Source organism: Salmo salar, chromosome ssa02, assembly GCF_905237065.1.
Source record: "Salmo salar chromosome ssa02, Ssal_v3.1, whole genome shotgun sequence".
Lineage (NCBI taxonomy): Eukaryota > Metazoa > Chordata > Actinopteri > Salmoniformes > Salmonidae > Salmo > Salmo salar.
Window position 1 is genome coordinate 13,176,319 of NC_059443.1, and position 25,939 is coordinate 13,202,257.

At 43.3% G+C, this 25,939-nt stretch overlaps 2 protein-coding genes across 2 annotated transcripts in view; one reads left to right on the forward strand and one right to left on the reverse strand.

Annotated features, from left to right (window-relative positions):
* Positions 1-14,775, reverse strand: part of LOC106595924 (serine/threonine-protein kinase ULK4) — a 185,734-nt gene extending 170,959 nt beyond the window's left edge. The window contains exons 1-16 of the mRNA XM_045697923.1: positions 14,697-14,775; positions 14,206-14,343; positions 13,935-14,034; positions 13,651-13,790; positions 13,237-13,402; positions 11,913-12,014; positions 11,617-11,700; positions 11,452-11,527; positions 10,910-11,014; positions 9,496-9,656; positions 9,326-9,395; positions 9,087-9,153; positions 6,572-6,676; positions 4,678-4,738; positions 4,313-4,497; positions 835-881 (exon numbers count right to left, since the gene is read on the reverse strand). Coding sequence (XP_045553879.1) covers positions 835-881; positions 4,313-4,497; positions 4,678-4,738; positions 6,572-6,676; positions 9,087-9,153; positions 9,326-9,395; positions 9,496-9,656; positions 10,910-11,014; positions 11,452-11,527; positions 11,617-11,700; positions 11,913-12,014; positions 13,237-13,402; positions 13,651-13,790; positions 13,935-14,034; positions 14,206-14,343 — 1,607 coding nt within the window. The 5' untranslated portion in view covers positions 14,697-14,775. The remainder of the gene's footprint in view (positions 1-834; positions 882-4,312; positions 4,498-4,677; positions 4,739-6,571; positions 6,677-9,086; positions 9,154-9,325; positions 9,396-9,495; positions 9,657-10,909; positions 11,015-11,451; positions 11,528-11,616; positions 11,701-11,912; positions 12,015-13,236; positions 13,403-13,650; positions 13,791-13,934; positions 14,035-14,205; positions 14,344-14,696) is intronic.
* Positions 14,776-19,800: 5,025 nt separating this feature from the next.
* LOC106591343 (trafficking kinesin-binding protein 1) overlaps positions 19,801-25,939 on the forward strand; it is a 116,131-nt gene continuing 109,992 nt past the window's right edge. Inside the window, exon 1 of the mRNA XM_045697989.1 lies at positions 19,801-20,327. The gene's annotated coding sequence lies outside the window, so the exon portion shown is untranslated. The remainder of the gene's footprint in view (positions 20,328-25,939) is intronic.

Sequence of the window (25,939 nt, forward strand, 5' to 3'; positions counted from 1 at the left end):
TATCCAGACCAGGCACCAGATCATTGTAAAGGCTAACAGTGATTTACAGCATATCCAGACCAGGCACCAGATCATTGTAAAGGCTAACAGTGATTTACAGCATATCCAGACCAGGCACCAGATCATTGTAAAGTGCAGTAGGCTACAGTACATGCTAGACATTATTTCCATGCACTGGCGCATGGAGAATGCAGAGAATGGTTGTGTGTATGTATGGGCTCCCTGCCTGTGCCATTAAACCCCTAACACTCATCCAGAACGCCGCAGCCCGTCTGGTGTTCAACCTTCCCAAGTTCTCTCACGTCACCCCGCTCCTCCGCTTTCTCCACTGGCTTCCAGTTGAAGCTCGCATCCGCTACAAGACCATGGTGATTGCCTACGGAGCTGTGAAGGGAACGGCACCTCCATACCTTCAGGCTCTGATCAGGCCCTACACCCAAACAAGGGCACTGCGTTCATCCACCTCTGGCCTGCTGGCCCCCCTACCTCTGAGGAAGCACAGTTCCCGCTCAGCCCAGTCAAAACTGTTCGCTGCTCTGGCACCCCAATGGTGGAACAAGCTCCCTCACGACGCCAGGACAGCGGAGTCAGTCACCACCTTCCGGAGACACCTGAAACCCCACCTCTTTAAGGAATACCTAGGATAGGATAAAGTAATCCTTCTAACCCCCCCCCTTAAAAGATTTGATGCACTATTGTAAAGTGGTTGTTCCACTAGATATCATAAGGTGAATGCACCAATTTGTAAGTCGCTCTGGATAAGAGCGTCTGCTAAATGACTTAAATGTAATGTAAATGTAATGGGTCGGACAGGTGGAAGCTAAAGGAACTCACACATCCCAGTTAGGTGCTAGACGCAGCTGCTGGGTCAACACAGGGAACTGTCACAAAGGGAGAGAACACAACAGCAGTTGTTAACACAGCAATATATCTACTGTACATATAATTCTTAGTATATATTTCAGTGGATATACGCACAGATTGCATTTGGATTACTGATAGTGTTATTTGGGTTGTCAACTGGATTAGTTCTGACATTCATGACTTTTTTATTATTATTATTTGTGTACTTGATTGACATTTTTGCTGCACTGTTAGGAGCTGGTAACACAAGCATGTCAGGAGCTGGTAACACAAGCATGTCAGGAGCTGGTAACACAAGCATGACAGGAGCTGGTAACACAAGCATGACAGGAGCTGGTAACACAAGCATGTCAGGAGCTGGTAACACAAGCATGTCAGGAGCTGGTAACACAAGCATGTCAGGAGCTGGTAACACAAGCATGTCAGGAGCTGGTAACACAAGCATGTCAGGAGCTGGTAACACAAGCATGTTAGGAGCTGGTAACACAAGCATGTCAGGAGCTGGTAACACAAGCATGTCAGGGGCTGGTAACACAAGCATGTCAGGAGCTGGTAACACAAGCATGTCAGGAGCTGGTAACACAAGCATGTCGCTGCACCATAACATCTGTGTAGGTGACCAATAAACTTTGATTTGTCTAGGCTGCATCTCAAATGGCATCCTATGTCCTATATAGTGCACTACTTTTGACCAGGGCCCATACTATATAGGGAATAGGGTGACATTTGTGACGGACAATATGTACAGTGCCTTCGGAAAGTGTTCAGACCATTGACTTTTACCACATTTTGTTACATTACGGCCTTATTCTAAAATGGATTAAATAAATACAAATCAATACCCCATAATGACAAGGCAAAAACAGGTTTTTAGAAAATGTTTGCACATTTATTAAAAACAAAAAACAGAAATACCTTATTTACATAAAAGTATTCAGACCTTTTGCTATGAGACTCTAAATTGAGCTCAGGTTCATCCTGTTTCCATTGATCATCCTTGAGATGTTTCTACAACTTGATTGGAGTCCACCTGTGGCAAAATCAATTAATTGGACTTGATTTGGAAAGGTGCACACCTGTCTATATAAAGTCCTACAGTTGACAGAGCAAAAACCAATCCATGAGGTCAAAGGAATGGTCCGTGGAGCTCTGAGACAGGATTGTGTGGAGGCACAGATCTGGGGAAGGATATCGAAACATTTCTGCAGCATTGCAGAGGTCCCCAAGAACACGGTGGCCTCCATCATTCTTAAATGGAAGAAGTTTGGAACCACCAAGACTCTTCCTAAAGCTGGCCACCAGGCCAAACTGAGCAATTGGGGGAGAAGGGCCTTTGTCAGGGAGGTGACCAAGAACCCAATGGTCACTCCGACAGAGCTCCAGAGTTCCTCTGTGGAGATAGGATAACCTTCCAGAAGGACAACCATCTCTCAGCACTCCACCAATCAGGCCTTTATAGTAGAGTGGCCAGACGGAAGCCACTCCTCAGTAAAAGACACATGTCAGGCTGCTTGGAGTTTGCCAAAAGGCATATAAAGACTCTCAGTTAAGAACAAATTCTTATTTACAATGACGGCTTACAACGGCCAAACCCTCCCCTAAACCAGACAACGCTGGGCCAATTGTGCACCGCCCTATGGGACTCCCGATCACGGCCAGTTGTGATACAGCCCGGGATCGAACCCGGTTCTGTAGTGATGCCTCTAGCACTGCGATGCAGTGCCTTAAATTCTATGGTCTGATGAAACCAAGATAGAACTCTTTGGCCCGAATGCCAAGTGTCACGTCTGGAGGAAACCTGGCACCATCCCTACAGTGAAGCATGGTGGTGGCAGCATGGTGCTGTGGGGATGTTTTTCAGTGGCAGGGACTGGGAGACTAGTCATGATTGAGGCAAAGATGAACGGAGAAAAGTGCAGAGAGATCCTTGATGAAAACCTGCTCCAGAGCGCTCAGGACCTCAGACAGCAGCGAAGGTTCACCTTCCAACAGGACAATGACCCTAAGCACACAGCCAAGACAACGCAGGAGTGGCTTCGGGACAAGTCTCAATGTCCTTGAGTGGCCCAGCCAGAGCCCAGACTTGAACTCCATCAAACATCTCTGGAGAGACATGAAAATAGTTGTGCAGCAACACTCCCCATCCTACCTGACAGAGCTTGAGAGGATCTGCAGAGAAGAATGGGAGAAACTCCCCAAATACAGGTGTGCCAAGCTTGTAGTGTCATACCCAAGAAGACTCGAGGCTGTAATCGCTGTCAAAGGTGCTTCAACGAAATACTGAGTAAAAGGTCTGAATACTTATGTAAATGTGATATTTCAGTTCTTTATATTTAATAAATGAACACAAATTAAAAAAAATCTGTTTTTGCTTTGTCATTATTGTGTGCAGACTGATGAGGAAAAATAACAATTTAATAAAATGTTTGAATAAGGCTGTAATGTAACAAAATGTGGAAAAAGTCAAGGGGTCTGAATATATTCCGAAGGCACTGTCAGTCAGTCCAGTCGTCTTTCAGTAGTACAATACTGAATTAGTCAAGTTGCCAATACGTCATTGTCATAAACTCAGTCACGGCTGGCCATAGTGTCCGAATATGTCTAAAGAAATGATATACTAAAGATACCATGAGGTCTAATGATTGTGGTGATGTCATTTTCAGTTCAATCTGAGTGAGTGATGGAATGCCATCTAGTGGTTAATAGCTATATGAGAAATATATTTACTACGCCTGAATCAATCCTCAGTCTGGACATTTCATTTTAAAAAAATGAAGAGATTTGATCTTAAAAATTTGACCAGATTATGTCACAACGTAATACCTCATCACTGTAACGAGGAAGTAACTTTATGGTATCTGTACGTCCAAATGGAACCCTATTCCCTATATAGTGCACTAGACCTTGACTAGACCTCTACAGACCCTGGTCAAAAGGAATGCACTATATAGGGAATAGGGTGTCATTTGGGACATCCTCCTGGTCTTTGTGCTCTCATACATAACTAGGGTCATTGAATATGTTACAGCTGAGCGGATCTCAGTAACAAAAAGTAAAGGAAATAGGAAGCAAATTGTATTATTATCTTGAAGAAAGCGTTAACTTCCTGGTCCCACCTAGCTGACTACTGTTTCAGCTTCCCGCTGATCAACAGAGGCCAACACGTACTGTAGCTGTGCTAAGGAGCTCGGGTCACATGGTAAATATAGGAACCATTTGATGGCTTTGTAGTGCCGCGGCCTTTCACCTTTCTAACACTTGAGAAGCCTCAGCAAGGCCAGAGGTTGTGTAGTGATTCTACGAATTCTCTTCTGAGAGCATAGCCTAAGTTCTGAACACTTAAATTAGCCTAGAGGGGCCCATGTCTTGTTAAAAGCAGCAGCCCTGGGAGGAATGGCAGGCATGCTGGGTATGTGGTCAGACCGTCAGGCAGTGACCCTTCACTTACCAGCTGGGAGTTGATGAGCCTGGTAGCTGTGTCCTTGTGGGCAGCTATGGTACACAGATAGCAGAGGAGGTTGAGTTTGGAGCGGACCGCCGCCGTGGTCTTATCAGCCTGGGCCTCCAGAGAAGAGCACAGCTGCTGCAGAAACCCCCTCCAGTCCTCAGAGCTCAGACAGGACAGCTTCTCCACTATAGGGGGGGTCAGAGGAGCTCAATAATCACACAGCCCAAACCGTTTTAGCTGTCTGTCTAACCTGTGTGTGTGTATATTAACACCTGCTAAACACCTGTCAATTTCAGAGTGTGTCCAAGTGTTACTCAGCAGCGGCACAGCAGTCGAGAGCTTTCCTATTTGTTCTTCTTCATTACCTGAGTATGCTCGGACACACAAAGTCTTCGGGTCATATCGCACTGGAGCGGTCTTCAGAATCTGAAAAAATATATAATCTTTGTTACTAGAATGCACAAGAGTTGTGGATTGCCCACCTCTGTTCTTAACCTGTTATGGATAGGGGGCAGTATTTTCACGGCCGGATAAAAAACGTACCCGATTTAATCTGATTATTACTCCTGCCCAGAAACTAGAATATGCATAACATTATTAGCTTTGGATAGAAAACACTCCAAAGTTTCTAAAACTGTTTGAATGGTGTCTGTGAGTATAACAGAACTCATTTGGCAGGCCAAAACCTGAGAAGATTCCTTACAGGAAGTGCCCTCTCTGACCATTTCTTGGCCTTCTACACTCTCTTTATTGAAAACTGAGGATCTCTGCTGTAACGTGACACTTCCTACGGCTCCCATAGGCTCTCAGAAGGCGGAAAAACGTTGAATGATGCCTTTGCAGGCCATGGCTGAAAAACAGTAGCGCATTTGGATAGTGGTCGATCTGAGAACAATGAGACTGGGGGCGCGTGCACGAGCCGACACCATGTTTTTATTTTCAGTCTTTGAACGAAAGCAGGGTTTCCCGGTCGGAATATTATTGCTTTTTTACGAGAAAAATCGCATAAAAATAGATTTTAAACAGCGTTTGACATGCTTCGAAGTACGGTAATGGAATATTTTGAATTTTTTTTGTCACGAAACGCACCGGGCGCGTCACCCTTCGGATAGTGTCTTGAACACACAACAAAACGCCACTATTTGGATATAACTATGGATTATTTGGAATCAAACCAACATTTGTTATTGAAGTAGAAGTCCTGGGAGTGCATTCTGACGAAAACAGCAAAGGTAATCCAATTTTTCTTATAGTAAATCTGACTTTGGTGAGGGCCAAACTTGGTGGGTGTCAAAATAGCTAGCCTGTGATGGCAAGCTATCTACTCAGAATATTGCAAAATGTGCTTTCACCGAAAAGCTATTTTAAAATCGGACATAGCGATTGCATAAAGGAGTTCTGTATCTATAATTCTTAAAATAATTGTTATGTTTTTTGTGAACGTTTATCGTGAGTAATTTAGTAAATTCACCGGAAGTTTGCGGTGGGTATGCTAGTTCTGAACGTCACATGCTAATGTAAAAAGCTGGTTTTTGATATAAATATGAACTTGATTGAACAAAACATGCATGTATTGTATAACATAATGTCCTAGGAGTGTCATCTGATGAATATCATCAACGGTTAGTGCTGCATTTAGCTGTGGTTTTGGTTTTTGTGACATTATATGCTAGCTTGAAAAATGGGTGTCTGATTATTTCTGGCTGGGTACTCTGCTGACATAATCTAATGTTTTGCTTTCGTTGTAAAGCCTTTTTGAAATCGGACAGTGTGGTTAGATAAAGGAGAGTCTTGTCTTTAAAATGGTGTAAAATAGTCATATGTTTGAAAAATTTAAGGTTTCGGATTTTCGAGGACTTTGTATTTCGCGCCACGCCCATCATTGGATATTGGAGCAGGTGTTCCGCTAGCGGAACATCTAGATGTAAGAGGTTTTAAGAACAATTCAGAGTCCAAAGCCGAGGACCCTTGATAGATATGTCACAATGGGACGCCGGAATATCTGGTTCCGAGTCCACCGTCCATGGGGGACGCACAGCGTAACCACGCACCACCCTAAAATTCCCCATCAGCATGGACACTGAAACTATTGCTTAAACACAGAGCAAGTTTTAATGTCACATGTACAAATACAGTGAAATGCCTTTCATGTAAACTCAAAACCCAACAATGCAATAATTAATACCAATGTATTACCAGAAAGAAAACTTTTTATTTTTAAAACACGAGAAATAAGAGCACAGTTGCATGATGTAGTACCTTTGGGTTGTCCATAATAGGTGTGACTGCCAGGTCAGAGTCAGTGTACACCAGGTCCTTTATACTGTAACTGATGTCATTCAGGCCACTGGCCACAACACTGTCCTGAAGATGACAACGACCACAGTGATGTCATCATTACAAATGAGCACAATTACAGTATGTGATCATATAGAACATATAGAAATCTAATCTCATTGTCACATGCTTCTACACAACAGGTGTAGACTAACAGTGTAATTCTTACTTACGGGCCCTTCCCAACCATGAACAGAGATTTTTTTTTTAAAATAATAGAAAAACAATAACAAGGAACAAATCCACAATGAGTACCGATAACTTGGCTATATAAATGCTACTAGTGCAGGGATACGAGGTAGTTGAGGTAAAACCTACACTCGATCCCTCCGATGTCAACAACTACAGACCAGTATCCCTTCTTTCTTTTCTCTCCAAAACTCTTGAGCGTGCCGTCCTTGGCCAGCTCTCTTGCTATCTCTCTCAGAATGACCTTCTTGATCCAAATCAGTCAGGTTTCAAGACTGGTCATTCAACTGAGACTGCTCTTCTCTGTGTCACGGAGGCTCTCCGCACTGCTAAACCTAACTCTCTCTCCTCTGCTCTCATCCTTCTAGACCTATCTGCTGCCTTTGATACTGTGAACCATCAGATCCTCCTCTCCACCCTCTCCGAGTTGGGCATCTCCGGCGCGGCTCACTCTTGGATTGCGTCCTACCTGACAGGTCGCTCCTACCAGGTGGCGTGGCGAGAATCCGTCTCCGCACCACGAGCTCTCACCACTGGTGTCCCCCAGGGCTCAGTTCTAGGCCCTCTCCTATTCTCGCTATACACCAAGTCACTCGGCTCTGTCATATCCTCACATGGTCTCTCCTATCATTGCTACGCAGACGACACACAATTAATCTTCTCCTTTCCCCCTTCTGATAACCAGGTGGCGAATCGCATCTCTGCATGTCTGGCAGACATATCAGTGTGGATGACGGATCACCACCTCAAGCTGAACCTCGGCAAGACGGAGCTGCTCTTCCTCCCGGGGAAGGACTGCCCATTCCATGATCTCGCCATCACGGTTGACAACTCATTTACATTTACGTCATTTAGCAGACGCTCTTATCCAGAGCAACTTACAAATTGGTGCATTCACCTTATGATATCCAGTGGAACAACCACTTTACAATAGTACATCTATATATTTGTTTTTGGGGGGGGGGTTAGAAGGATTACTTTATCCTATCCCAGGTATTCCTTAAAGAGGTGGGGTTTCAGGTGTCTACGGAAGGTGGTGATTGACTCCGCTGTCCTGGTGTCGTGAGGGAGCTTGTTCCACCATTGGGGTGCCAGAGCAGCGAACAGTTTTGACTGGGCTGAGCAGGAACTGTGCTTCCGCAGAGGTAGGGAGGCGAGCAGGCCAGAGGTGGATGAACGCAGTGCCCTTCTTTGGGTGTAGGGACTGATCAGAGCCTGAAGGTACGGAGGTGCCGTTCCCCTCACAGCTCCGTAGGCAAGCACCATGGTCTTGTAGCAGATGCGAGCTTCAACTGGAAGCCAGTGGAGTGTGCGGAGGAGCGGGGTGACGTGAGAGAACTTGGGAAGGTTGAACACCAGACGGGCTGCGGCGTTCTGGATGAGTTGTAGGGGTTTAATGGCACAGGCAGGGAGCCCCGCCAACAGGGAGTTGCAGTAATCCAGACGGGAGATGACAAGTGCCTGGATTAGGACATGCGCCGCTTCCTGTGTAAGGCAAGGTCGTACTCCATTGTGTCCTCCTCCCAGAGTGCTAAGAGCCTTGGCGTGACCCTGGACAACACCCTGTCGTTCTCAGCTAACATCAAGGCGGTGACCCGATCCTGTAGATTCATGCTCTACAACATTCGCAGAGTACGACCCTGCCTCACACAGGAAGCGGCGCAGGTCCTAATCCAGGCACTTGTCAACTCCCGTCTGGATTACTGCAACTCCCTGTTGGTGGGGCTCCCTGCCTGTGCCATTAAACCCCTACAACTCATCCAGAACGCCGCAGCCCGTCTGGTGTGTGTGTAATTCCTTAGCAATGTGGACAGCAAGGACCTTGAAGCTCTTGACCCGCTCCACTACAGCCCAATAATCAAACATTATTCACACACCAGACTTGCAAAGATCTCATAATTGAAAGTGGCTAAAGCGGCTAAATGAAAGTGAAGTTTATAATACATAAGAATGTCCAATGTCCTTATGTTTACAGGAAATCCATCTGGAGAAAGAATATGCACTTCACTGAGAATGCTGTAGAGGGCGCCAAATGTTAACAAATAACTGTAACCGAGAATAACCTTTGAAAATAATGAATTCTCAACTACCAGTTTCTGCAGGCGCCATGGTAATAGTCTGATTACTATTACCATGTTTGTGATTACAGACAGCTCACAGAAAGATTACACTTCAAATGTAATTGTGGAAAAGGTTTCAGAGGTATGGCAGAGCTCTCCTTTGGCTATTTGATAAGAGAAGAACTCACTTGAGGTAATGGTGTCCTATTGGGTGGATCTCTTGCAGTGCAACTCATTCTTGGAGTTGAACGAGAGCTGATTGATGAAAAAGATCACATAAAACATGCTTCATTTTGAGATTTAAAAAAACATTAATTTAAAAAAAAGACATGAGATTATTATTTTCCAGTTTGACTTAGTCAAGCTGTTGATCCAACACAATGTTCAGTAAATGATCAGAACAACTGGAGATGAACACTGATCATACCTGAGGAGGAATATGGACTCCCTGGTATCTTTGTCCAGTGCACTCTTTGGTCTGAGCTCTGTCATGTTGTCTAGGAGAAGAAGAAGATTAGAACTATGTTCAGACATAGCACCTACACTGTCATCAGCTGTCATCAACATGTCTTCTTCCACCTTCCCAGAAAGCATTACCTAATCGGAATGATTTGTTGGGGTGCATGCAGACGGGCTCCTCTGCCCCCGCCGCCCCTCCCTGTACCCCTCTGTATCCCCCTCCTGGTCCCTGGGAGGTCACTGAGACAGGTGTCACTGCTGATGACTGGCTAGAGGCACAGACACCCCTCCTCCCCACACTGCAGCCAAAGGAAAGGTCAGCTATCAGCTAGTGCATATCAACTAAAGTAAAACACCACCAGACTACAAACAGCAAGGAAACACATGACCTTAGACTTATGTAACTACACAGTAATAAGACACCTGTAGTAGCAACACTGCAGTTACATAGAACCTGCTGTGTTATTACATGGTTATAGACTTTAGAGGTATAGGTTATTACACAAGTGAAACGGACTGTTATCTTATGGTCATATTGCACTTAGTAAATCATATTCAACATCAGCAACACGTTTGTGTCTGTGCTCTGTGAAGTCCTTTGTCTTCCTGCCACTAACGGCTCACAGTACAACCTATCTGATTGGGCAGGTCCAGACTCCATCCTGAACACACAGGCATGGTTTATGATAACATCAGACCAACATGCATTCTCAAGAAGTTATGTCATGAGAAAAGGCCGGGGAGGGAGATATGTAACTGCACAACAGTGTTTGGCGTTGAAACAAGTGAGACAGAGCTTCTCAAACAGTTTATAAATGACCTGTCTATGTACATTAAACTAACATTGGCAGACAAATGCTTGCTGTACAAGTCCATTTCCTACAATTGCAGAACAAAGGTTTGGACTTTAAAGGGATACTTTGGGATTTTGGCAATGAGGCCCTTTATCTACTTCCCCAGAGTCAGATGAACTTGTTGATACCATTTTATGTACAGTATCTGCATCCAGTATGAAGAAAGTTAGAGGTAGTTTTGCAAACTAATGCTAACAAGCAGTCTATGGTATCCGTTAGCATGATAGACTTCCAGTCGTTGCGCTAGCGCTAGTTAGCAACTTCCTTCCAAATGCATGCAGAGATAGAAAAATGGTATTCACAAGTTCATTGCCAAAATCCTGAAGTATCCCTTTAAGGGGATCAATAAAAAGCTCAAATTCAGCATCTTACAAATAAACTTGGATTTGATTTGATGTTTAACATGTAATCCATGTCCAAACATTAAAGACCAAATATAATGCTTTGTGTTGAGGCCAGGGGCCACAATTAGAGGAAATGGTGCAAACCACCAGGGAGTGTAACGAGGTAACTCCTTTGAGGAAACGAGACTGAGACCAGGCCTGTATTCACAAAGCATCTCAGAATACGTGTACTGATCTAGGATCAGTTCCCTCTTGTCCATGTAATCTTATTCATTGTGATCCTAAATCAGCACTCCAACTCTGAGACGCTTTGTGAATAAAGGCCCTGATGGTTATATGAAATATAAACATTACCTGGAGCTGAATGAGACATCTTCTTCTTCTTCCTCCTCGCTGGTGTGGACCTCGGAGAACACTCCTCTCCAGAATGGGTGGACCAGTAACTGAGCCCAGTTTATCCTAAGGAGAACAGTTAAAAGCTGAAGTCTAATAAAGCACTCTCTTTCTGACCAAACTTATGTCGGCCTACTTGTCCTACACAGGTAGCCTAGTGGTTAAGAGCGTTGGGCCGGGCATCGAAAGGTCGCTGCTTCGAATCCCTGAGCCAGCAAGGTGGAAGAATCTGCCGTTCTGCTCTTGAGCAAGGCAATTAAACCCCAACAACAACTGCTCCTTGGGCACCGATGACGTTGATTAAGGCAGCCCCTCCCCACACCTCTCTGATTTAGAGGCGTTGGGTTAAATGCAAAAAACACATTTCTGTTGAAGGCATTCAGTTGTGCAACTGACTAGGTATCGCCCTTTCCAAAGGTCATATGTCAAAGGGATAATATGAATTATCCATCATAGAAACTTCAAACCAAGAATCTGATTTGGTGAAGGGAGTAGGGACGTACCTCTTCTGAGGGTCTTTCTGAAGCAAACCTTTAAGCAGGCTTTGGAACTCTTGTGTAGGCTTGCAGGAAGAAGCACCTTTAACAACAAAGACGATTTGGACTAGAATTAAGATGCTCTTATGACATAAAACATATTTTGTTAAGCAATAAAAATGGGCATTTTACCAGTTTGCCTTGGAGATTGAGGATCCTGAAGTAATATCAGCTCAATCAACTCAGAAAACGTCTCGGAGAAGAATGGTGGTTTTCCTGACAAATGACCACAAAACAAGACAGAAGTATTTAGGTATGAAATGAGTACTGTTATTAATGTCAATAAATCAAGTGATTTGATAGCCTGAGTGCCAGTCTATTTGTGCTACTGTGCCAACTACTTGTCACTAATTATAATGACAATGAGCAAAGGAGTTGGCAAGAGGACAAACAGATCTGGGACACAGCCCAAGTGATTTGATGAGTACCTGAAAACATCTCATAGAATATACAGCCCAGGGCCCACAGATCACTACTGATACTGTGGTCCCCCCCTTTGACCACCTCTGGTGCACAGTATACCGGAGACCCTGAAGAAAGACAAAGACATCTCCATTATACAACATATTGAAAAGCGTGATATAACATGATATTGTGGCGACCCTGTGTTTATAAGCGTGGATATCGACTCTGCCACTTGAGCATGCTTTTGTGACTTGGGCCAGAAGGTTCAGGATTCATCAATAACTGCGGGCAAGCTCACTCTCCCTGCCTGTTTCATTACACTGGGGTCAGAAGTTGGATCACTCTCCCTGCCTGTTTCATTACACTGGGGTCAGAAGTTGGATCACTCTCCCTGCCTGTTTCATTACACTGGGGTCAGAAGTTGGATCACTCTCCCTGCCTGTTTCATTACACTGGGGTCAGAAGTTGGATCACTCTTCCTGCCTGTTTCATTACACTGGGGTCAGAAGTTGGATCACTCTTCCTGCCTGTTTCATTACACTGGGGTCAGAAGTTGGATCACTCTTCCTGCCTGGTTCATTACACTGGGGTCAGAAGTTGGATAACTCTCCCTGCCTGTTTCATTACACTGGGGTCAGAAGTTGGATCGCTCTCCCTGCCTGTTTCATTACACTGGGGTCAGAAGTTGGATCCCACTACTCTTCTGACACCAGTGTAATGAAACAGGCTGAGTTTGTCCTGCAAACAATGTAGCGACCCTGTGTAGGATATGTGATAGAACATTCTAGTAAACATCCAAAAAGTAAGGGATAATCAACGAGGGCCTACGTGTTCCATGGAAAATCAGGAACGACGCGCTAATGGAGTGGAACTAACCTTCCACGGAGTTGCATTATTTTCCAGAGAACGCATTGAGCACCGAGTTGATTATCCCTTTTATACCATGGCTATAATTTAACACATTTGCCGGTAGACATGTGTTAATTTACCGGTAGAAATGTGTTCAACATCCACTGACGTAGCTAGCAAGTTTACTAGATAGCTACAGTAGTTGCCTTGGTAACCAAACAAACAGACTTCCTAGTTTAGCTAACCAAACCATCAGTCCTAGCTTGCTATTATGAAAATTGAATTCAACAATGCCAATAATGTTTTCAATTCGACTTATGTTTTCAAAAGCAGCTCAAACATAGAACATGTAAGAATGAACTAAAGCCATTGAATTCTACCGTGGGGATAAACCGTGCGTTATAGGGAAATTATGCACGCTCTAGAATGCCCTTCAAGCCAATCAGATACGAGTATTCAACAATGCCATGGTATAACAATATGTACTGTAAGGGTCACCTTGGATTCTGTTCTTGATATTTCTTCTCAATGTGTTTTCTTTGCCATCCCCTCCACCTGTTTCCTCTGCTGTGACTAAAGCGAAAAACTCCTCCAGATTCTCCCCCTCAGCTTTAGACAGGCAGAAGTTAGAGTACTTCAATGTGCCAGGGCCATCCAACAAGATCTATAGGAGGAAAAAACACAAGGTCATAATCAAATTCCACTGACTTCATGAAATCAAAACTGAGACACAAATAAATGTTGGCTAAAAATAATCAGCATTGCTTAGTTGACAAAAGGAGCTCACTTGGTGTAAAGTATTTTAAGATGGTTTGATCTATAGAATGTATTAAATGTCAGATGAGCCTCGATATAGAGTTGATTGTTTGACCAACTGAAAATGAGAGTCAGGACATCTATACTGTACCGCACCTTGGAGGGAGTGAGGTCAGAGAACACGATACCAGCATCATGGATGTATCTCAAGCCTTTGACCAGATCGATGGCAAATTCCCTCACTACATCTTCTGACAGGCACTCATCCTGGGTGATGACCGACTCCAGTGAACCCCCTAAAATATAGAGACATTATGAATGATTATTATTACCCTACCATTATACACTATCAAATCACATTCACACTTTGTGAAGTGTAAAAGTAAAAGGTTGACATAAGGTAACAATGGTATTCTTACAGTACCAAATAAGCATCTCACCTGTGCACAGTTCCGCTACAAGCCATAGATGGTTGCTGGTTTCATACCACTCATAGAAGGTTACCACATTCTCATGTTTTATGTCATGAGCTAGCCGTACCTGTGGATACACCATGGCTGAGTCAGTGTTCAAATCAAATCAAATTGTATTGGTCACATACACGTTTAGCAGATGTTATTGCGGGTGTAGGAAAATGCTTGTAAAATGTTACTCAGTCAAACCAGTTGAAAGGGATGTGTGTACTACTAGGAAGTGATGCTGGATACTTACGTGGTTTGTAATTTCATGTCTTTTTGACTTGTCACTGCAAATAATTGCAACAAAATTGATGCTCCCTTTCCTCCTCCCCTTATAAACCACTGACTTGCGTCCTGTTCCAATTTCCTCATACAGGATGAAGTTTTCCATCTGCACAGAAGATTCTCAAGTTAGGGAAAGTGGTTGGTCACTTGCTGGGGGTGAATAGCACATTTGTATAGGTTGAAACTAGTAAATGGCATTTGCATTTAGCTAGTTAAACTAGGTCGCTAACTGCTAGCTAATTTGCTAGGTAACGCTAACGTTAACTGTTTTACTGACAGAAGCAAGCTGTGCAGAGCAACTATACGGTCCATGCAATCATAAAACCAGACAGCCAATTCCCATAAACAGATAAACAGGTTAATACAGGCAAGAATCCACAAACTAACTGTAACTATATCACGAACTAGTTAAATTGCTTTATAATAAAAATACATATTATTAAAAAGCGCTGGTTTTACCTTCAAATCCCCCCTCCAACTCAAACTCAAAGCGCGAAGTTTGTTACCGGATATCACTTTTGGATCATTTCATTCCTACTGTAGGGGGTTAAAAATACATGGTTTTAAGAAAAATTAAGCTTATCATGTTTTATTTATCTTTTACATTTTATGGATGTAAACCCAATATTAAACTTTAAAAGTTGTATGAAAAGGATCCATAACAAGCATTTACTTGTGTCTAATTGTATTTCATTATTTTGCTTGAATACCTCTGACTGAGCTATTCCTTGGTTACTAGGATACAAGGAAGGACGCGGCAGTAGTGCACACACAATGCAAGGTTATGCGTCTTCTTGTGAACAGAGGCAGACAAAGCACAGAGTTTTCATAATAAAACATCTTTGCACAAAACAGGCCCACATAATGTTGACTGCCTACTCAAACTGTGGACATAGGTCTAGCTAGCATTCGCAAATATGGTGATAATTATTGGGTCCATCCCTCCAACCTGGGTTAGACCCATACCCTAAAATATGATATTATATTCTATATGAATTAGCTATACATTTTATTATATTATTATATCCTGTGCAAAATAAATCATTGGAAGCTGATAGATTGTATAGTAGCTAACTCTCCCTTTCTTTCTCTAGTGCTCTGTCTGTTTGTCTGTCTTCCTGTCCCCACCCACTCTCTGCCCACTTTCTTGTTCCCAGAAAACTCCTAACCTGGCTTTGATAGCTATTGAGGGAAAACTGTAGAGGGGCAAGCAAGGTTAAATGCACAGGGCAGTGCACTTCAATCTGAACTGTTACTGAACTGGTGTGAACATGGAGGAGGTGAGGGCCCTGGTGGAGTGGTGCCTGGAAAATAACCTCTTCCTCAACGTCAACAAAATGAAGGAGCTGATTGTGGACTTCAGGAAACAGCAGAGGGAGCATGCCTCTATCCATATCGACTGGACAGCAGTGGAGAAGGTGGAAAGCTTCAAGTTCCTCACATCACTGACAATCTGAAATGGTCTATCCACACAGACAGTGTTGTGAAGAAGGCGCAACAGCACCTCTTCAACCTCAGGAGGCTGAAGAAATTTGTCTTGGCCCCTAAGACCCTCACAAACTTTTACAAATGCACATTTGAGAGCATCCTGTCGGGCTGTATCACCGCCTGGTACGCAACTGCACCGGCCGCAACCGCAGGGCTCTCCAGAGGGTGGTGCGGTCTGCCCAACACACACTGCCTGCCCTCCAGGACACCTAGAGCACCCGATGTCACAGGAAGGCCAAAAAGACCATCAAGGACATCAACCACCGAGCCACGGCCAGTTCACCCCGCTATCATCCAGAAGGCGAGGTCAGTACAGGCGCATCAAAGCTGGGACCGAGAGACTGAAAAACAGCTTCTATCTCAAGGCCATGAGACTGTTAAATAGCCATCACTAGCCGGCTACCACCCGGTTACTCAATCCTGCACCTTATAGGCTGCTGCTCCATATACATAGACATGGAATCACTAGTCACTTTAATAATGGAACACTAGTCACTTTAATAATGTTTACATACTGCTTTACTCATTTCATATGTATATGCTGTATTCAATTCTACTGTATTTTAGTCAATGCCACTCCAACTTTGCTCATCCTAATATTGATAGATTTCTTAATTCCATTCTTTTACTTTTAGATTTGTGTGTATTGTTGTGAATTGTTAGATACTACTGCACTGTTGGAGATAGCAAAACAAGCATTTAGCTTCACCCGCAATGACATCTGCTAAATATGTGTATGTGACCAATAAAAATCGATTTTGAAGACATTAAGTGAAGCTTGTTGTCGGGCAGAGCAAGTAGATAAAGGTCAGATGTTCTTTTGAGTGGTCAAAGGGCCTTTTATTCTCTGGTGTTTTCAGACAACACACATACAGTAGGCATAATCTCTCTCCTTCTCTCTTTCTCTTTCTCTTTCTCTTTCTCTGTGTGTGTGTGTGTGTGTGTGCGTGCGTGCGTGCGTGCGTGCGTGCGTGAGAAAGAGAGTGAGAGAGAGAGCATGCACATGCTTGCGTGTGTGACAGATACAGATCAATGAAATCAAAATATTGTCACATGCATACAGTCTATTGTCAGGTGCCACTGCCAACAAGGCTTGACAGTAGCAAACATGCTCCAGGTAGGGCCTACGCTACTCTATGGTTGACCACTGTGTGCTACTCTATGGTTGACCCCTGTGTGTGTGAGAATGTGAGTATGAGTGTGAGTGTGTGTGTGTGTGTGTTTGTGGGTGACATAAGAAGTTATGATCTATTCTATTCTACTCTACTCTTCAAGATCTAGCCCGGTCCCATACAATACAGATGGAACGTAGAAGTGTACTTTAATAGGCCTGCCATTTGACAGAATTAGTCTGTAGCCGCCTCCCTTCACACTAGCACCTAACCCATTCATAGATGCTAACTGCTTTAGCACCTATTGACGATATTATCTTCTGGCCGGGGGAGTTTTGTTAAGATCCCTAGACGCTCGATAGAACATATGGAACATATTTTTCATATCAGAGAGAAATAATAATGATAATAATAATAAAGCTTAAATTACTACACACCTTTATAAGGTTAGGGTTATTTTATTAAAAAAATATATATTTAACCTTTATTTAACCAGGTAGGCCAGTTGAGAACAAGTTCTCATTTACAACTGCGACCTGGCCAAGATAAAGCAAAGCAGTACGACAAGAACAACAACACAGAGTTACAGATAAAGAAACATACAGTCAATCACACAATAGAAAAATCTATGAACAGTGTGTGCAAATGTAGAAGAGTAGGGAGATAAGGCAATAAATAGGCCATGGAAGCTAAATAATTACAATTTAGCATTAACACTTGAGTAATAGATGTGCAGATGATGATGTGCAAGTAGAGATACTGGGGTGCAAAAGAGTAAGAGGATAAGTAACAATATGGGAAACAGGTAGTTGGGTGTGCTATTTACAGATTGGCTGTGTACAGGTACAGTGATCGGTAAGCTGCTCTGACAGCTGATGCTTAAAGTTAGAGAGGGAGATATAAGACTCCAGCTTCAGTGATTTTTGCAATTCGTTCCAGTCATTGGCAGCAGAGAACTGGAAGGAAAGGTGGCTAAAGAAAGTGTTGGCTTTGGGGGTGACCTGTGAAATATACCTGCTGGAGTGCGTGCTACGGGTGGGTGTTGCTATGGTGACCAGTGAGCTGAGATAAGGCGGGGCTTTACCTAGCAAAGACTTATAGATGACCTGGAGCCAGTGGGTTTGGCAACGAATATGTAGTGAGGGCCAGGCAACGAGAGTATACAGGTCGCAGTGGTGAGTAGTATATGGGGCTTTGGTGACAAAATGGATGGCACTGTGATAGATTACATCCAATTTGCTGAGTAGAGTGTTGGAGGCTATATTGTAAATAACATCGCTGAAGTCAAGGATCGGTAGAATAGTCAGTTTTACAAGGGTATGTTTGGCAGCATGAGTGAAGGATGCTTTGTTACGAAATAGGAAGCCGATTCTAGATTTAATTTTGGATTGGAGATGCTTGACGTGAGTCTGGAAGGAGAGTTTACAGTCTAACCAGACACCTAGGTATTTGTAGTTGTCCACATATTCTAGGTCAGAACCGTCCAGAGTAGTGATGCTAGTTGGGCGGGAGGGTGCGGGCAGCAATCGGTTGAAGAGCATGCACTTAGTTTTACTTGCATTTAAAAGCAGTTGGAGGCCTCGGAAGGAGTGTTGTATGGCATTGAAGCTAGTTTGGAGGTTTGTTAGCACAGTGTCCAAAGAAGGGCCAGATGTATACAGAATGGTATCGTCTGCGTAGAGGTGGATCAGAGAATCACTAGCAGCAAGAGCGACATCATTGATATATACAGAGAAAAGAGTCGGCCCGAGAATTGAACCCTGTGGCACCCCCATAGAGACTGCCAGAGGTCCGGACAACAGGACCTCCGATTTGACATACTGAACTCTATCTGAAAAGTAGTTGGCGAACCAGGTGAGGCAGTCATTTGAGAAGCCAATGCTATTGAGTCTGCTGATAAGAATGCGGTGATTGATAGAGTCAAAGGCCTTGGCCATGTCGATGAAGACGGCTGCACAGTACTGTCTTTTATCGATGGCGGTTAGGATATCATTTAGGACGTTGAGCGTGGCTGAGGTGCACCCATGACCAGCTCGGAAACCAGATTGCATAGTGGAGAAGGTACGGTGAGATTCGAAATGGTCGGTGATCTTGGCTTTCAAAGATTTTAGAAAGGCAGGGCAGGATGGATATAGGTCTATAACAGTTTGGGTCTAGAGTGTTTTCCAATCTTTGGGGATCTCAGACAACACGAAAGAGAGGTTGAATAGGCTAGTAATAGGGGTTGCAACAATTTCGGCAGATAATTTTAGAAAGAGAGGGTCCAGATTGTCTAGCCCAGCTGATTTCTAGAGATCCAGATTTTTCAGCTCTTTCAGAACATCAGCTGTCTGGATTTGGGTGTAGGAGAAGGGGGGGCTTGGGCAAGTTGCTGCAGGGGGTGCTGAGATGTTGGCCGGGGTAGGGTTAGCCCGGTGGAAAGCATGGGCAGCCGTAGAAAAATGCTTATTGAAGTGATCGATTATCTTAGGTGACAGTGTTTCCTATCCTCAGTGCAGTGGGCAGCTGGGAGGAGGTGCTCTTATTCTCCATGGACTTTACAGTGTCCCAAAACGTAGTGTTTCCACACAACCATATCTCCATGTCGGCCACCTGTGCTAATTAGTTATCTAGTTTGCCCTGAACAACTGTGTGTAAATGTAACTGTGGAGAAAGTGTAGTTCGTCAACTGGCACACACAGCTTATGGATCTGTGCAGTAGGCTAAGTGTATCGTTTTTATTTGAAAGATTATTTCTCACTGATATGAAAGATAAGGAGCATATGTTTTGAAAACCGTTTTGCAAGTGATGATTATTGATGCTTCTAAACGTTAAAGCACAGTGTCGGAATTGTAGTTCACACACAGCCAACCATGTGCGAAGCTAACTGATGAAAACCCTACAGATAATAAGAAGGGTTTTCAAGAGCTATAGCACCCTCCAGCTGTGAGGAGAGTGATGTCATCATGTTCGATGCGTTCAAGTGGAATGTGACACTGGTAGCGATCTGCGTGGTGTTTTGGACACACTCACAACCGGCTTTCTCTACAACATTACCAACTTGATGAAATCTACTCGAATCCGATTCTGTGTTATAGTACTGCACTCTTATTATTTTTTTCGCCATAACTTGGAGGCTTCTCTGAGACAGTGTAAGCTAAACGCTGATGCTGAACGAACCAAGAAAACGAAACATAGCATGCTGCGTGCGCTACTTTTCTTTCATCCGTAGGCTATATTTGCTTCAGAAGTTCTCCCCAAATGTAAGCGACGGCGAAGGTGTTTTTGCACGTTTCTTTGCTTGTTCATGCACTTTTACTTTTTGTGCTATTTAGTATTTTTTCTACAAAACAGACCAACAGTTCCATGGACAATATTTTAGAAAAGCGGGTGGTCTCCATTACGATATACAATTGGCGAGTGAATGAATTGAGGCCAGACACAGAAAGGAAACAGTTGATTAGGCACTACGAACTGAAATCATTCGGAATCTTTGTCGCTATTCACGTGGTAAGTGTCATCACAGTTCATTGAGTATCGGCTGCCTACAATTGGAAACATTGTGTCAATGTAAATAAATACTGATTATTGTGTAGTATATGCACACCTTGTGTTACACCCCTACCTCATTTGCACACACTGTATATAGACTTTTTCTACTGTGTTATTGACTGTATGTTTGTTTATTCCATGTGTAACTCTGTGTTGTTGTGTGTCGAACTGCTTTGCTTTATCTTGGCCAGGTCGCAGTTGTAAATGAGAACTTGTTCTCAACTGACCTACATGGTTAAATAAAGGTGAAATAAATTAAATAGCTCACTGACCGACATTTTGACAGGTTACTTTATGTGCACGAGAGTGCCCCAGCTTGTGGATCAGTAGAATGTGATGTGACATTCTGATTCCATTTCTCTCCCTCCTTAAATCCAGATGCAAAATCAAAGCCGTGTGTCTAGAGGCAGGGTTTAATAAGCTTTCTTGTACAAAGCAGATTGATCCGATTACATTCAAGCTTTCTTAACGTTTAACTGAACCAACACTGAGGCATAATGGCTTACTGTCTTCAAGGTATATTTGGTCAGTGTTTCATGCAGAGGCTGGTGGACTGGGAGTCTTTTTCTTGAGGGCCACGATGGACTATAAATGAAGCAGTCGAGAAGGCACATGATCTGCCAGTAAACATCCGCCATAACAAATTCCCTATTAGTCAGTTTCATTCCCAAAATATTTTTTTACATTTTGTTTTTTATCACAATGACACCTTCCTTTTATTTCCATTATATGAGCAGTGAGGTAATGGATCTTAACCCGCTGCATAGCCTAACACATATTGGTTAACTTTGTTCCTTTCATGTCTCCAGATGTTCAAGCTTTCCACATTGCTGGCTATGTTTGGCCAGAAGCATAGGCCACCATCCCAGACTTTAATACCAGAGATACTGAGGCCACCTGGACTATTTACATTGACACCCCTCCCCTTTGTTTTTACACTGCTGCTACTCACTGTTTATTATCTATGCATAGTCATTTTACCCCTACCTACATGTACAAATGACCTCAACTAACTCGTTAATGTTATTTTACTGTTACTTTTTATTTTATTTTTTACTTTAGTTTATTTAGTAAATCTTTTCTTAACCAACAATGCCGTTCAAGAAATGGAGTTAAGGGCTTGTAAGTAAGCATTTCACGGTAAGGTCTACTACACCTGTTGTATTCGTCACGTGACAAATAACATTTTATTTGATTTTGATTTGCTTTTATCTGTTCTCAACTACACACACACACACACACACACACACACACACACACACACACACACACACACACACACACACACACACACACACACACACACACACATCATTTCTATCTGATACACTGGCATTTTGAGATCCAATATTCAAGGCCACATTAAATGCACTAGTTCAAACATACATGTGTGTCATAATCATGCCCTATTGGTACCATGCCAGACTTTCATGCATTGCTATTGAGGCTGCTCTCAACTACTCAACCACACACACACACACACACACACACACACACACACACACAGGTCTGTGGTGGTGTTTCCATCTGATACGGTGGCACATCCAATACTCAAGGCCACATTAAGTTCAAACAATCATGTGTGTCATAATCCTAATCATGCCCTATTGACCATTGTGAAACACGTGTCACATAGGTGCCCTTACTAAATCACCCTGGTGTCTGAAACTGAAAGCAGCCCATACTCTACTGCTGCTGTGACGATGGCTCTTGGTGTGTGTGTGTGTGTGTGTGTGTGTGTGTGTGTGTGTGTGTGTGTGTGTGTGTGTGTGTGTGTGTGTGTGTGTGTGTGTGTGTGTGTTTGTGTGTGTGTGTGTCAGGATCAGCCGGGGCCATGCCATCCATGCGTGATTTATAATCCCTGTGTTTTAACAGATTGCATCCGAGCAGCTCAATAATTGTGCCATCCCATTCCCTGCAGCAGAGAGAGATGATGGGTTGTATAACCAACCATACAGCTGAGCATTAGGACTGGGGTTATATATTGTTCTTAGACATAGTTCATGATCCCACTGTGATTTAGTGTGGAGAGACTTTCGAGGAACACATGGGTCCATTGCTTTCCTACTCATTTCACAATCTCTGGGAAAAGCGACTGGATTTATTACGGTCTCTTGCATTTTCTCATCTTAATGCATGAGTGATTTCTTCTTCTCTGCTCTTCTGCACATGTGTTTTGGCCTGAACGCCTGGAGAGCTTGGTCGTGTTCCCCTGCTCAGACGTTGCGTGCATCAACCAATGGTTGCGTGTCACATCATCGACTGTGCCGTTGTGCACCAGATTGCTATAACATATGATGTGGTAAACTGATGCCTATCCAGGCGTTGTTAGATCTGGTATGCTTCAGCAACACCTGGGCAGAGGAACGCTCCCCTCATCTCTCTAGCTCACCCCTAACCTCACTCTCTCGCTCACCCCTAACCTCACTCTCTCGCTCACCCCTAACCTCACTCTCACCCCTAACCTCCTCTCTCTCTCGCTCTCTCTCTCTCTCTCTCTCTCTCCCCTAACCTCTTCTCTCTCTTTCTCTCTCTCTCTCTCTCTCTCTCTCTCTCTCCTCCCTCGCGCTCCCCTAACCTCTTCTCTCTCTCTCTCCCTCTCTCTCCCCTAACCTCTTCTCTCTCTCTCTCCCTCTCTCTCCCCTAACCTCTTCTCTCTCTCGCTCTCTCTCTCTCCTAACCCCTCTCCCCTAACCTCTTCTTTCTCTCTCTTTCACCTCTAACTCTCGCTGCTCCTATTTATGGCAGCCAGTATCACTCACTATAATTAGGTGGTTCATGTTGTGTCTGTATGTCCAGTCCAATCCTGCTAATGCAAATGTGTTAGGCTAGATTTGTTTGGCCTATCCTATTCTAACTTGCCTACAGCTGAGGTATAGAGATGGCTATACAAGAGAGCAAGAGGATCCACTCTTGCTCTTGCAGTCACTTCTCTCTATTCTTACATACAGTAATTATGAAGCATGTTTTACTAGTTGAATGTCTACTGCCTATGTAACCAACACTTACTGGGCCTTTACAGTTCATATCTATTTCTGCAGTCGATCAGGCACTACATCTCTCCATTTAGTCTAATACAGTTCATATCTATTTCTGCAGTCGATCAGGCACTACATCTCTCCATTTAGTCTAATACAGTTCATATCTATATCTGCAGTCGATCAGGGACTACATCTCTCCATTTAGTCTAATACAGTTCATATCTATTTCTGCAGTCGATCAGGCACTACATATCTCCATTTAGTCTAATACAGTTCATATCTATATCTGCAGTCGATCAGGGACTACATCTCTCCATTTAGTTTAATACAGTTCATATCTATTTCTGCAGTCGATCAGGCACTACATCTCTCCATTTAGTCTAATAACATCAATATCCCGTTCGTCTTTTTCACCAGTTGTACAATATGCTGAGAGGGAGTTTCATCATTCAAAGAATTGAAGCAAAGCAACCCCTCCAGATGACTAACAATGAATTCATCCCTAGTAGAGGTCGACCGATTAATCGGAATGGCCGATTTAATTAGGGCCGATTTCAAGTTTTCATAACAATCGGTAATCGGCATTTTTGGACACCGATCATGGCCGATTACATTGCACTCCATGAGGAGACTGTGTGGCAGGCTGACTACCTGTTATGCGAGTGCAGCAAGGAGCCAAGGTATGTTGCTAGCTAGCATTAAACTTATCTTATAAAAAAAACAATCAATCTTAACATAATCACTAGTTAACTACACATGGTTGATGATATTACTAGTTTATCTAGCTTGTCCTGCGTTGCATATAATCGATGCGGTGCCTGTTAATTTATCATTGAATCATAGCCTACTTTGCCAAACGGGTGATTTAACAAGCGCATTTGCAAAAAAAGCATTGTCGTTGCACCAATGTGTACCTAACCATAAACATCAATGCCTTTCTTAAAATCAATACATAAGTATATATTTTTAAACCTGCATATTTAGTTATAATATTGCCTGCTAACATGAATTTCTTTTAACTAGGGAAAATGTGTCACCTCCGCAACAGAGTCAGGGTATATGCAGCAGTTTGGGCCGCCTGGCTCGTTGCGAACTGTGTGAATACTATTTCTTCCTAACAAAGACAGCCAACTTCGTCAAACGGGGGAGGATTTAACAAAAGCACATTTGCGAAAAAAGCACAATCGTTGCACGAATGTACCTAACCATAAACATCAATGCCCTTCTTAAAATCAATTCACAGAAGTATATATTTTTTTAAACCTGCATATTTAGTTAAAAGAAATTCATATTAGCAGGCAGTATTAACCAGGTGAAATTGTGTCACTTCTCTTCCGTTCATTGCACGCAGAGTCAAGGTATATGCAACAGTTTGGGCCGCCTGGCTCGTTGCGAACTACTTAGCCAGAATTTTACGTAATTATGACATAACATTGAAGGTTGTGCAATGTAACAGGAATATTTAGACTTATGGATGCCACCCGTTAGATAAAATACAGAACGGTTCCGTATTTCACTGAAAGAATAAAGGTTTTGTTTTCGAAATTATAGTTTCCAGATTTGACAATATTAATGACCTAAGGCTCGTATTTCTGTGTGATATTATAAGTAAGTCTATGATTTGATAGAGCAGTCTGACTGAGCGGTGGTAGGCAACAGCATGCTCGTAAGCATTCATTCAAACAGCACTTTCCTGCATTTGCCAGCAGCTCTTCGCAATGCATTGCACTGTTTATGACTTCAAGCCTATCAACTCCCGAGATTAGGCTGGCAATACTAAAGTACCTATTAGAACATCCAATAGTCAAAGGTATATGAAATACAAATGGTATAGAGAGAAATAGTCCTATAATAACTACAACCTAAAACTTCTTACCTGGGAATATTGAAGACTCGTGTTAAAAGGAACCACAAGCTTTCATATGTTCTCATGTTCTGAGCAAGGAACTTAAACGTAAGCTTTTTTACATGGCACATATTGCACTTTTACTTTCTTCTCCAACACTTTGTTTTTGCATTATTTAAACCAAATTGAAAGATCTGAATGAAAGAAATAATCTTATTAAATACTTTTTTCTTTACATAGTTGAATGTGCTGACAACAAAATCACACAAAAATAATCAATGGAAATCCAATTTATCAACCCATGGAGGTCTGGATTTGGAGTCACACTCAAAATTAAAGTGGAAAACCACACTACAGGCTGATCCAACTTTGATGTAATGTCCTTAAAACAAGTCAAAATGAGGCTCAGTAGTGTGTGTGGCCTCCACGTGCCTGTATGACCTCCCTACAACGCCTGGGCATGCTCCTGATGAGGTGGCGGATGGTCTCCTGAGGGATCTCCTCCCAGACCTGGACTAGAGCATCCGCCAACTCCTGGACAGTCTGTGGTGCAACGTGGCGTTGGTGGATGGAGCGAGACATGATGTCCCAGATGTGCTCAATTGGATTCAGGTCTGGGGAACGGGCGGGCCAGTCCATAGCATCAATGCCTTCCTCTTGCAGGAACTGCTGACACACTCCAGCCACATGAGGTCTAGCATTGTCTTGCATTAGGAGGAACCCAGGGCCAACCGCACCAGCAT